Source organism: Schistocerca gregaria, chromosome 6 (assembly GCF_023897955.1).
Source record: "Schistocerca gregaria isolate iqSchGreg1 chromosome 6, iqSchGreg1.2, whole genome shotgun sequence".
NCBI lineage: Eukaryota > Metazoa > Arthropoda > Insecta > Orthoptera > Acrididae > Schistocerca > Schistocerca gregaria.
The window spans coordinates 431,301,634-431,315,742 of record NC_064925.1 but is presented as its reverse complement, the minus strand read 5'-3'; the positions used below and the strand labels follow the sequence as shown (position 1 = coordinate 431,315,742).

At 39.9% G+C, this 14,109-nt stretch overlaps 1 protein-coding gene across 1 annotated transcript in view; it reads left to right on the top strand.

Annotated features, from left to right (window-relative positions):
- LOC126279084 (tRNA (cytosine(34)-C(5))-methyltransferase) overlaps positions 1–1,326 on the top strand; it is a 73,326-nt gene extending 72,000 nt beyond the window's left edge. The window contains exon 15 of the mRNA XM_049979543.1: positions 178–1,326. Coding sequence (XP_049835500.1) covers positions 178–356 — 179 coding nt within the window. The 3' untranslated portion in view covers positions 357–1,326. The remainder of the gene's footprint in view (positions 1–177) is intronic.
- The last annotated feature ends 12,783 nt before the right edge of the window (positions 1,327–14,109 follow it).

Here is a 14,109-nt window from a genome sequence, read left to right as displayed (position 1 = left end):
CATGCATACGAGACCAGTCACCTTCTAGTATAAGAGCATGTTAATGCAAGTTTTGGTGCTTGTATTTCTTCCACACACACACACACACACGCGCGCGCACACACACACACACACACACACACACCAGAAAAGTGGGCTTCCCTAAATGCTCGAACTTATTTACTTGTTCATTTTCAGAGGTCAACAAGTTCAAAGACAAAAATGTTCCTGACGAAAGCAGTGAAAAATCTGAGAGTTGCCTAAACATTTGTGATAAAGATTCATCAGCAAGTAATGAATCTCTTTCTGTGGATAATGGAAACTCATCACAGAGGGACACTGTTGAAACCAGCAAACTAGAAGCAGGTGAAGGATAACAGAGGCTTTGAAGTATTCCTGTACCAAGATGTCATCTTAAACAAAAGTGGTCTTCAGACATGTTTGCCAATATGTGGACTCAGAATGTTACTTCGTGGCTATGCAGAGTACTGAATTCTTGCAGAAGCATACACTACATTACCATAACCTCTCATATTACTATAATAATAATAATTATTATTATTGTTATTATTGTTATTATAGGGTGTGCAATACCCACCGCACAATTCTTCCAAAGAATGAAAGAAATAAATCTGGGTTTTGACTGCAGGAAACTATTTTTTAGAGTCAGATTTACATTTTGATGTTAATTGGTATACAGTATTGTGAACCAGTAGTTTGACAAATGCTGTTGTCACTGTAAAATGTGATATTTCATTTGACCACTTCGTGCTTTTTGTGTAAGCAGATAACAAAGACTACTGTGAGGAAGCAAAATACTGCATTATGTTTGTTTTTTAAATTATGAGTGTAAGATTTAGTATTTATTCTGTGGCTGTCAGGGGTATTGTTCTAAGTGCTACGTGAGTGAGTGTGCCAGAATTTTTTTTATCACTGTTCAGTTTGTCATCTAATGCTACACACAGAGCACGAAGAGTAAAGTTGTGAATTTTTAAATACACTCTATTTATCTTTTCCTGTACAGGTTTTGTGTATTAATAAATACAGTTCATTATTGGTATTGAAATTTCTTAATAGTATTGTTAATATGTGCGCCACCAAACTCAAGGCAGTATAAGAGCTAGGTGTACAGTCATTTCCCCACAGATTCTTTGGATGCTTATCTCTCAAATGAGAAAGTCCCTTTATTTTATAGATGCCAACCAAACTGAAGAGATGGAAAGAAATTGTTGTGTAAAAGAAAATCTTCGGCAAAGATAAAGAAAAAATATGTGCATGGGATGTGATGTGTCATCGTTGTTTATTATGGTTGCTGAGCAGTGGCGAAATGTGGCACTTTTTGTATGGTAGGCTGAGAATTACGAATTTCAAAAAGTAAAAGATCTTACAAAAAACTTGTGAAATAGAAATTCCACAAAAGTAACTTAGTTACATATCTCTGTTAAGACAGAAACTTCTACAGAAATTGTTATAAATAAATGCATAAAAATATTAAACAGCTATACATTAATAAAAATATAACTCACAGTTACAACTTTCTATAAATCAGTTTATCCTGTCCTTTCCCATGGAGGAAACATCGCAAACATGAGAGATGAACTCCTGAGTCGCATATAGGCACAACAAAAACACTGTCACAGTATAATCTCTCAGCCATCAAGGCCTGTGTCAAACACACACACACACACACACACACACACAGACACAGACACACACACACACACACACACACACACAGGTGGAGGGATAGCTTGGTAGGGGTGGCGGACAGTGAAGAGGTGCTGCGGAGTGCTCAAGGGCGAGGTGGAGAGATGGTAGGGCAGCTAGGTGCAGTTGGAGGTTAGATGGAGGGCAGAGGGGGGGGGGGGGTTACAGAAAAGGAGAGAAGTGAAAACACTGGGTACATTGATGGAATGAGGGCTGTGAAGTGCTGAAATGGGAAAAGGGAAGGGGCTGGATGGGTGAGGACAATGGCTAATGAAGGTTGAGGCCAGGAGGGTAATGGAAACGTGGAATATATTGCCGGGAAGAGTTCCCACCTGTGCAATTTGGAAAGTTGGTGTTGGTGGGAATGATCCATATGGCACAAGCTGTGAAGGGGTGGGAAGGATAGTGAGCAGGATATTTCTCATTTCAGTGCATGACAAGCAGTAGTCGAAACCCTGGCGCGGAATGTAATTCAGTTGCTCCAGTTCTGTGTGGTACTGAGCTAAGAGGGGAATGCTCCTCTGTGGCTGGACAGTGAGACTTAGAGAAGTTGTGGGAGATTGGAAAGTTAAGGCATGGGAGATTTGTTTTTGTACGAAGTTGGGAGGATAATTATGGTCTGTGAAAGCCTCAGTGAGACCCTCGGTATATTTTGAGAGGGACTGCTTGTCACTGCAGATGAACCACGGGTGTTTTAAGTGGAGGTATTTCATGTGACATCTAGGAAGGTGGTTTGTTGAGTTGAGTAGGACCAGATGAAGCAAATGAGGAAGAAGCTGTTGAGTTTCTGGAGGAATGTGGATGAGGTGTCCTCTCCCTTGATCTAAATCGCAAAGATGTTATGTTGTGCCCATGGAGACTCAGAATATCCTTTATATACTGACTAGCAACTTTCCTTTTCATAATATTGTTAAATTCCATCCTGGATTTTCCATTGTTTGGTTGATATGAACTCTTGTCGTTTGGTTGAAAATCTGACAGTTTCCTTCTCAAGAGCCAAAATTGCCAAGTTTGTCAGTATGTCATTTGTCATTGTGTTGCTTCTTTTGCAAGACGTAGTGGTTCCTGGAATTCCAAGAACCAATAACAATAATTTCACACATTCAGAGAACATGTTTTTTAATCCATTGTTTATAATAGTTTTAAGGAGGTCCTGAAGCTGTAGAAGTTTATCACCATTTTTGTCATAATTACAAATTCTCCTTTCAATTTTTTGCTGTCAAAGATTAGTCAATATTTTAAGTATCATGGTTTGAGAAAATGTTTGGCCTGTTATAAACTGAGAACTTTTTCTTACAAGAAAGTCCTGGAATCTAGTTTCCACGTTTACTACTACTACTACTACTACTACTACTGTGTCAACTGTTTCGAATGCTAGCCTTCTCAATTTCTGAATACTTGCTTCTGCTTCATTAAAATAAATTTCAGTTATTCTTGCTGATTTTATATGGCTCTTAGCTTCCACTTTGCATTTAAAATAATTTCCTCACATCTTAGCCTTTCAACAGCCTTAATGTAGTTTTCAATTTTGAGCTTACAGTAGCTTATGTCAAAAGTTTCACTTTGCAAGATGATAAACAAGGTACTTCCATGCTGGAAAATCAAACTGAACAGCTGCAGTAGAAAAAGAAAAGTGTGATATACTATTTAGCCCAGTTGCTTGATGTAAAGAATTATTTCACTGTTCATTGTTTATCACATCATTAAATGCTGCTCTCAGGTCTGTGTAGTGAAGAATATTGGTTTGTACAGTGCATGAATGGAATTTTCACCTTGTTTCACAATGACTGGGTAGTTTAAATTCCCTTTATCTCAGAAGTTAATTTCTTTTACTGGAACGGCTAAAAAATGCATGAAATCCTGATAGATTTCCCACAAGAATTTTTACTTGTGTAATTTTTTTTACCAGCTTAGGCGAGGACAAGGTTCAACTGATGTGTGTAGCAGTAAATACAGAGCGCATGATGATATGCTTGTTTCACAATAAAATGGACACCATGATTTTTCCTTACCAGTGCACTGCAGCTGTTGTATATTTGCGATAAGTTTTTTAATCAATATTCTAAACTGATTAGCACTTGCATTAAAATAATGGCTATGTCTTGTGCAGTCCGGTCTTTGGATACGCCATAAAACCCTGAGAATCTCTTGTATTTCTCCTAATTCATTATTTGCAGAACAAAAAATTACAGTCAAACTTCTTGTATCCATTGTTTCATCAGCATTTAATGATATAAAAGGTATATGTTTAACTTCACTTGAATCTTGTTCATTAGCAAAATCTGTAAACAAGCTATAAATTCTTTCTGGCAGATTAAAACTGTATGCCGGACTGAGACTCGAATTCAGGACCTTTGCCTTTCGCGGGCAAGTGCTCTACCAACTGAGCTACCCAAGCACGACTCACGCTCCAGCCTCACAGCTTTACTTCTGCCAGTGTCTCGTCTCATACCTTCCAAACTTTACAGAAGCTCTCCTGCGAACCCTGCAGAACTAGAACTCCTGAAAGAAAGGATATTGCGGAGACATGGCTTAGCCGCAGTCCGGGGAATGTTTCCAGAATGCGATTTTCACTCTGCAGTGGAGTGGGCACTCATATGATACTTTCTGGCAGATTAAAACTGTGTGTCGGACCGAGTCTCGAACTCGGGACGTTTGCCTTTCGCGGGTAAGTGCTCTACCAACTGAGCTGTGAGGACGAGGTTTGAGTTGTGCTTGGGTAGCTCAGTTGGTAGAGCACTTGCCTGCGAAAGGCAAAGGTCCCGTGTTCAAGTCTCGGTCTGGCACACAGTTTTAATCTGCCAGAAAGTTTCATATCAGCGCACACTCCGCTGCAGAGTGAAAATCTCATTCAAGCTATAAATTTGTCCTCTTTGTCAGAGAAAGCACCTTTAAATACTCCACTGGATGATAAAAGATCCTTCATGTGTGATTCATCTTCTGCCAAGAAGTCTGAAAGTTCTAAATAATTCCCTTTATTTACTGACACCTCAGATTCATCATGACCTCAAAGAGCTAACTCTTGCTGTGCTAAAAAGCAGATAGTCAAAATTATTTTCTTCATTATACAACCTTCTTGTTTTGTTTGAAAGCTTTCAAGCATGTTACTTCTAAAAGAGCATGGTCAGTTCTTACTGTACCTAGCTGATTGTATTTAACATCTGCTGTGATATGTAAAAATGAATGTTCATGCTTTGTAGCATTTGAAAGGAAATTTTGAAGACACTATTCACCTACTTCGCACTTACACCATTCAAAACTGTTATTACCGGTTCCAAATAGCATACAGTAAAAAGAAAAAGGTTTGTTACTTAAAAACGTTGCCACTTAACCGTAGTACCATTGTTTGGAAATGTCTTATAAATTTTCCATAAGATTTTGTAATAGGCAGAATTGGCGTTGGCTTTTGTTCTTTCAGCAAGAGTTTATCTTCCAAAGAAAGATGAGAGAAGAATGCAAGGTTTTCAGTTACAAATTTCAGTGGGTCTCGTGTGGAAATAAATGTGTCCATGGCAGTTTGAGATAGAAAGCAGTACTGTGTGTTATATGATAATGATTTAAATATTAGACAACTTACAGTTTTCCTTTCGACAACCCAATGACAAGATAAATTGACGTTGACGCCTCGCACATGACAGGGCACAGTGAAATATACTTCACCACCACTGCTTACAACATTTAACTGCAAAAATCATGTTCCAGGTTTCACCATAAGCACATATACTACTGTTGATTTGAAGACCTGCAGACATGCTATGGAACTACCAACATTTGAAATAAGTAAAACTACTGAATTTTAATCTGAGGACCAATGAAAATACATGGGCTATTTCCTATAATGTTGCAACATCATCCTGTGACGCATTCACATTTATTTTCTGTGAATTATGAATGTCTTCGTGTTTTTTTAAACAAACACTTAAATTAAGAGTTAATGGTTTCTCATTATGCCTAACTTGCTGCTAGTTTGCTAGACAATGTGAATTAGCACTATCTATTAGGGAACTGCTGAATGACTTGTCATTCCCCTTAGACATGTGTCCACCTGCTGGCTAGCGGAAGAAACAAATCGAATGCTAGCTTTTAAAAACCATATACACACTGTAGAAACCCCAGTCTGCCACTTGAAAGAAACAGGCATACTGGGCTTGCTCGTAATGAGCATGGTATTCTGAGCTGCTATTGGTTGCAAAGTTAGAGGAGTTGATGCACTATGATAGTGGGTGCCTATATGAAATTCAAACATTAAATATTTGAAAAAAATTACTAGGATTCACGATCAGATCAGATTATATTCAATTTAAGCAAATTATTTTGGAATTTTTCGGGTAGGTTGAGGGCCTTAATCGAAGCTTTGCCACGGTTGTTGAGGTAAGTGGTAAGACTGCCATAATTGGTTTTAGGGAAATGTTACTAGACTATAACTGTTGAGTTGCTCCACATGACATCTAGCAGCACCTACATGAAATCTACTCATCAAATGGCTCTAGATTGGAATAATGACAGTATTATGAAAAGGATAGTTTGCTACTCACCATATAGCGGAGATGCTGAGTTGCAGATACGCACAACAAAAAGATTTTCAACCTTAAAGTTTTCTCCTAATGGCTTTTGTCACACACACACACACACACACACACACACACGTACACGCACGCAACATGCGCGCGCACACACACACACACACACACACACACACACACACACACACACACACACATGCACGCACGCAACATGCGCCCACACACACAGCAACAGTCTGTGGCTGCCAAGGCCATACTGCGAGCAGCAGCGCAAGATTGGAGAGGCAGTATGTGCAATGGGAGTAAGGGGGAGGCTGGGGCAGGAATGGGGAGGGTGTGGGCTGACGTGGAGAGAGGGTAGGTCAATTAGGTAGAGGCAGGGTGTTAGACGGAGGGTGGGGTGCAGCAGAAAAGAAGTAAAAAGATTGTGGGTGCGTTGGTGGAATAGAGGGCTTTGTAGTGCTAGAATGGGCACATGGTGGGTATAGGTGGATAAAGGAGAAAGACTAATGGAAGGTTGTGGCCAGGGGGGTTGTGGGAATGTAGGATATATTGCAGGGAGAGTTCCCACATGCATAGTTCAGAAAAGCTGGCGTTGGTAGGAAGGATCCAGATGGCACAGGCAGTGATGCAGTCATTGAAATGAAGACCATCATATTGGGCAGCATGCTCAACAATGGGATGGTCCAGCTGATTCTAGGCTACAGTTTTTTGGTGGCTACTCATGTGAACAGAGACAGCTTTTTGGCTGTCATCCCCACATAGAACGCAGCACAGTGGTTGCAGCTTAGCTTGTAGATCACATGATGGGTTTAACAGGTAGTCCTGCCTTTGATGGGAAAGGTAATACTTGTGACTATACTGCAATAGGCAGTGATGGGAGGACGTATGGAAAGGTCTTGCATCTAGATCATATTGCAAAATATGAGCCATGAGACAATGGATTAGGAGCAGAGGTTTTATAGGAATGGAGGGGGATATTGTGTAGGTTTGATGGGCAGCAGGATAATACCACTGTGGGAGGGGTGGGGAGGATAGTGGGCAGGACATTTCTCATTTCCAGGTACGATGAGAGGTAATCGAAACCCTGACGGAGAATGCGATTCATTTGATTCATTCCTGGATGGTACCAAGTCAGAGGAGAGTGGCTCCTCTGTGGCCAGATGATGGTTCTTTGTGAGGTGATAGGATGACTGGAGAGATAAGATACAGGAGATCTGTTTTTGTACAAGGCTAATTTTGGTCTGTAATTAACAGATCTCCCGTGCCTTCTCTCTCCAGTGGCCCACAACCTCCCCAAGTCCGACTGTCAGGCCACAGAAGAGCATTCCCCTCATGACTCAGTACCGCCCAATACTGGAGCAACTGAATCACATTCTCCGCCAGTTTTTCGACTACCTCTCTTGTGCCCTGAAATGAGGAATGTCCTATTCACTACCCTACCCAACCCTCCCACACTGATATTCCACTACCTACCAAATCAACAGAATATTCTTGTCCATCCCTACACAAACCCTGCTCCTAACCTATTGCCTCTCATGGTCCATATCCCTGTAATACACCTAGATGCCAAACCTGTCCCATACGTCCTCCCACCACCACCACCACCACCACCACCACCACCACCACCACCACTGCCATCTAGTACTCCAGTCTGGTCACAAGCATAACTTATCCCCTCAAAGGCAGGGATACCTGTGAAACCAGTCATGTGATCTACAAGCTAAACTGCTGAGCATGCTGCACAACATGGTGTTCATTTCAGTGACTGCTTCACTGCCGGTTCCATCTGGATCCTTCCTGCTAACACCAGCTTTTCCGAATTGTGGATGTGGGAACTCACCCTGCAGTATATCCTACATTTCCGTAATCCTCCTGGCCTAAACCTTCATTAGTCTTTGTCCTTTACCCACCTGTGCCCACGCTGTTCCCATTCCAGCACTATACAGCCCTTTATTCCACCAATCCTCCTCCCGTCTTTTTACTTCTCTCCTTTTCCGCTGTCCCCCCTGGCCCTTCCCCCTTCCCCCTTGCCCGCACTCTATCTATCCTCCCAACTGCACCTTGCTGCCCTGCCTTCCTCCACATCGTCCCTGTATGCTCCCACAAGCAGCAATTTTCCGTCCCCCACCCCTTCCCTGCTACCCCTTCCCATCCCAACCCCAGCCTCCCCGCATCATACGCTGCTGCTCACAGTCTGGCCTCGGCAGCCATTGACTGTTGTCCTGTGCATGTGAGTTTCTTTTGTGCGTGCTCGTGTGTATGTGTTTAACTCTGATGAAGACCATTTTGGCTGAAAGCTTACTTGTCTTTTTGTTGTGCCTATCTGTGACTTAGCATTTACACTATATGGTGAGTAGCAATTTATCCCTTTTCATAATACTGTTGTTACCAAATTTTTCTGTTTGTTCTGGTCAGTTATTTCTTGGCTCTACAATTTCTTTTATAACTAAAGTTCAGCCTAAAAAAGGGGGGGGGGGGACAAAGGTGGACAAAACTCAGTTCTGTTCCTTTGTAGTAGAAATTCATTGTGTGGTACATTATACAGTGTGGAACTACTGCAGGAATGAAGGAAGGCATTTAGCACTGCTGTAACAGTGACGCCTTGATTTGTGAAGTCAAGTGATAGCTCTCACAATAACGGCAGCGGTGCTTGTTATATTTCATGCATGTTTGTGTATTTATCAAAGTTCTGCCCTTTATTAACTTTGTAGTGCATAGAACTGCTATTTGCATCGCACCAGGCATTTGTTTTGTGTTTGCTGCTTATAGTAATTAGATCCTCCAGTCGAGTGATAGGTCTGATAGCAGCAGCAGCAGTGCATCAGATTACTGAGAGTTGGCCCAGCTTCTCATAAGAAGTGACTTATTTTAAATTTCATGAGAGTTCTTTAGCTTCAACTCCTTTATTTTGTGCATTTCTGAGAGTTTGTCAGCCCATATTTTGTATGAATAGGAACTATAGTTGCTGTGCTCAGATGAAAACAGAGTTGGTAATCCATTGCTCACAGCTCCAGGCATTGCTGGCTACAGTCGTGCAACTTGAGGCTATTGCCAGTGGGCATCATTTTGGGCAGCCAGATGGAGTGATCTGAGGGTGTCTCATACGTGTCCCCCAATCGGTCCGCTACCATGGTCACCACTGGTACTGTCTGCACTGAAATTAACTCCTTACCCGTGGTTGACTGAGAGGTTGGTCCAAGGGGAGGCATAGAGTGAAAGACTTTCTTGGAGGAGGGGAGGGAAAGGGTGATCTTTAGGCCCCTTCCAGTTCGTCCGATGAACAAGTTTTGGGCGCTATCTGACAGAAGTTCCTGAGCCAGATGAAATTGCTCGCCCTGTTTTACAGGAATCCTCTCGGTCCACAAAGTCTGGGCATTCACAGAAAGTGGGATTACTGGTAGATGAGAGCTTCAATGTTAGGCTCGTAATGGGGCCTCTGAGGGGTGCGGCTGCAAAGGAGGGGAAGGAATTCAGTATGCACTTTGTGTACATACCGGGAGGAGTTCAGATGTGGAACCGGTGCTTCTGGATACAGTAAAGAGCACAGATACCAATGATGTGTTTTGCTTTGGTGGGAAGAGATTCTCTGTTTTCGGCTGGCTATCTGAAGTGGTAAAGTCTGTTAGTCTTGCTTGTAAGATGAAGGCAGCTCTCACCAACTGTAACATTGTCGACAGAACTGACTGTGGTCTTTTGGTACAAAGTCAGGATTTCAGAGCGAGGTGCAAAAGAGTCTGAATTTCAAAGTGAGGTGCTTTTAATAGTTTCCACATCGAAACTCTTGTCTTGAAATCTGGTGAAAAGAAATCAGAAAGATTCTGATGATATGTAAAGTAAATCAGCAGAAAGCCAATCAGTACCTTCACTGTGTGACAGGAATGTTGATGTTACTGATGACCTGCCACAAAAGTTGAATTACCAAATATGATTCTCTGACATTTCTTCACTGTAGAAAACAAAGTAAATATTTCAGAACTGGAATCAAGAACAGCTGCCAACATTTGTAACTTAGAAGTAGATATCCTCAGTACAGTGAAGGAGCTTTAATCACTTCATAAATAGAAGTATTTTGGTCCAGATTGTATACCAGTTATGTTTCTTTTGATGCAGATGTTATTACTGAGCAATCGTATGCAACTGCTTGCTCAACAAAAGATCCATACCTAAAGACTGGAATGTTGCTCAAGTCATACCAATACTCAAGAAAGGAAATACAAATTGCAGACAAATATCACTGATGTTGATTTACAGTAGGATTTTGGAACACACATCGTGGTCTAACCTAATAAACACCTCAAAGAAAATCACCTATTGAAAAGTCACCACAGATTCAGAAAATATTGTTGTTATGAAACACAACTAGCTCTTTATTAACATAAAGTAATGAATGCCATCGTCAAGGAATCTCAGATTGGTTCCATATTTTTAGATTTCCTAAAGGCTTTTGACACCATTCCTCACAAGCGACTTCTAATCAAATTGTGTGCCTACATCTCAGGTGTGTGAATTTATTTGTTATTTCCTGTAGAAAGATCACAGTAAGTAGCAAATAATGGAAAACTATCAAGTAAAACAGAAGTGGTATCCACTGTTTCCCAAGGTAGTGATATAGGCCCTCTGCTGTTTCCAATCTGTATAAACATTTTGGGAGACAATCTGAGCAGCCCTCTTAGATTGTTAGCAGATGATGCTGTCATTTACCATCTAGTTAAGTCTTCAGAAGATCGAAACCAATGCAAAAATGTTTAGCCAAGGCATCTGTGTGGTGTAAAAACAATAAATCAAGCTAATCTAAAGCTGTCAACTCACTAAATATTTAGGGATGAGAACTGAAATTGGAACAATCATTTAAACAAAAGAATGTGCTTTATTGACAGGTCACTTAGAAGATGCAACATGTCACTTAGAAGATGCAACAGGTCTACTAAAGAGGCTACCTACTCTACACTTGTCCATTCTCTTTGGGCGTATTGATGTGTGATATGGGATCCTTATCAGATAAGATCAATGGAGAACATCGAAAAAGTTCAAAGAAATAGCTTACGTTTTAATGAAACTGAAGTAGATAATTTCTTTGCGTTAATATGGGTAGAAGTTATACTGGACCAGATTGAATTAATAATTGGTTCATTTTACTGATCCCCTGAGTCAGATGAACAGTTCAAAGATTACCTGAGTCTCATTTCAAATAAGTACCCCACTCATACAATTATAGTTGGTCATGACTTCAATCTACCCTCGATATATTGGCAGAAATACATGTTTAAAGTTGCTGGTAGGCATGAAATGTTATCCAAAGTTGTACTGAATGCCTTCTGAGAAAACTATTTTGAACAGTTACTTCAAGAGCCAACACAAATTGTAAATAATTGCAAAAACATGCTTGTCCTCTTAGCAACAAATAATCCTGACCAAATAGGGTCCTGACAGATTAGTGACTACAAGGTTGTTAGAGCTAGACTGAATACTATAACATACAAACCCATCAGGAATAATCACAAAATACCTCTATTACAACAAAAAATAAATAAATAAATAAAAATTAAAATCAGATAATAATTTGCTTAACACTTTCCTAAGAGACAGTCTCCACTTCTTCCAATCCGACTGTGTAAGCACAAACCAGCTGTGGTTTGAAATCAAAGATATAGTATCGACGCCAATTGAGAGAGGTATACAACATAAATTAATAAGAGATGGTACATATTGTCTATGGTACACTAAACAGGTCAAAACACTGTTGCAAAAGCATAACAAAAATGCTAAATATAAAAGAATTCTAAATCACCAAAACTGGAGAAGTTTTGAAATCTACAGAAAACCAAATGAGGTTCTGATTGTATGTAAAGTACACGAGTGGCAAGATACAGTCAATACCTTCACTGTGTAATAATATTGATGTTATCGATGACAGTGCTACCAAAGCAGAGTTACTAAACATGATTCTGCGAAATTCCTTCATGAAAGAAGACAAGGTAAATATTCGAATCAAGAACAGCTGCCAACATTAATAACATAGATATAGATATTCTCAGTGTAACAAACAGCATAAAACAGATAAGAAAGGCCAGGTCTCTGGTTCAGATTTTATACCAGTCAGGTTCCTTTGAGAGAATGCTGATACAATAGCTCCATACTTAGCAGCAACAGTTGGCTTGTACAAAGATCCTTACCTAAATACTGGAAAGTTGCACAAGTCACAGCAATACCCAAGAAAGGAATCCACGAATTACAGACCCATATCACTAATGTTGGTTTCCAGTAGAATTTTGAAAAAGTATATTGTGTATGAACATTATGAATCATCTCGTACAAAACAATTTATTTACGAATAGTCAACACAGATTCAGAAAATACTGTTCTTTTGAAATACAATTAACTCTTTATCCTTACGAAGTAATGAGAGGTATTGATATGGGACATCAAATTGATTCAGTATTTTTAGATTTCCAGAAGGCTTTTGACACCATTCCTCACAAGCGACTTCTAATTAAATTGCTTACCTATGGAGTATTGTCTCAGTTGTGTGTGAATAGCAGACTGGACTCACATTCAGGAGGACGGTGTTTCAAACCTGCATCCGGCCATCCAGATTTAGGTTTTCCGTGCTGCTTTCCCTAAATCATTCCAGGTAAATAACAGGATGGTTCCTTCTAAAGGGCACGGCCAATGTCCTTCCCATCCCTGACACAATCAGACCGTGTGCTCCATCTCTAATGACCTCAGTGTCGATGGGATGTTAAACTCAATATTCCTTCCTTCAGTTGTATGACAGGATTCGTTTCCTGTCAGAGGAGAAGGAGATTAGTGTTTAACATCCCATCAACAACGAGGTCAGATTAGATTAGATTAGATTAGCTTTTCATTCCATAGATCCGTGCCGAGGAGATCCTAATGGATGTGGAACGTGTCTTTCTTTCTTTCTTTTTTTTTTCTTTTTTTCTTTTTTTTTATATGCTTAAATAACAATACTAATAGTATGAATATATACAATACATCATTTGTTTCTATTAAAAAATTCATCAATGGAGTAGAAGGAGTTGGCCACTAGTATGTCTTTCAGGCTCCTTTTAAACTGATCTTTATTTGTAAGTAAATTTTTTACGTTTGCTAGCACATAATTGAAGATGAGTGTTCCTTTTTGAACTAAAGTAAGTGCTTTTAAGTCCTTGTGCAGGTCATTTTTGTTCCTGGTATTGTATGTATGAACTGAGCTCTTTGTTGGAAAGAGAGAGATATTATTTAGGACAATTTTCATTAAGGAGTGAATATACTGAGAGGCAGTAGTTAGTATACACAGTTCTTTGAAGAGATTTTTACAGGACGTCCGTGAATTTACTCCACAAATAATACGTATTACACACTTTTGGACTCTGACAACTTTTGTTTGGCATGAAGAGTTACCCCAAAATATTATACCATATGACATTATGGAATGAAAGTAGGCAAAGTATGCAAGCTTTTTCATTTCTATGTCAGCTAACATTCGAATTGCAAATACAGATTTGTTAAGGCATTTTTGCAGTTCTGTGGTGTGCTCCTCCCAACTGAATTTATTATCAAGTTGTAATCCCAGGAATTTGACTGTCAACCTCTTCTATCTGCTCTTCTTCATACTTTATGCATACGCTGGGTGGAAACCTCTTCCACTTTCTGAATTGCATATAGCGAGTCTTTTCACAGTTTAATCTCAGTGAGTTGGCTTTAAACCATTTATTAATATCCATGAAAATATCATTAGCAGGTCTTTCTAGAACTACACTCGACATACTATTTATTGCAATACTTGTGTCATCTGTAAACAAAACGAGCATTGCTTCTGGCAGTGTAACTGATGAGAGATCATTAATGTACACAAGAAAAAGCAATGGCCCTAAGATGTATTCTTTGTGGGACA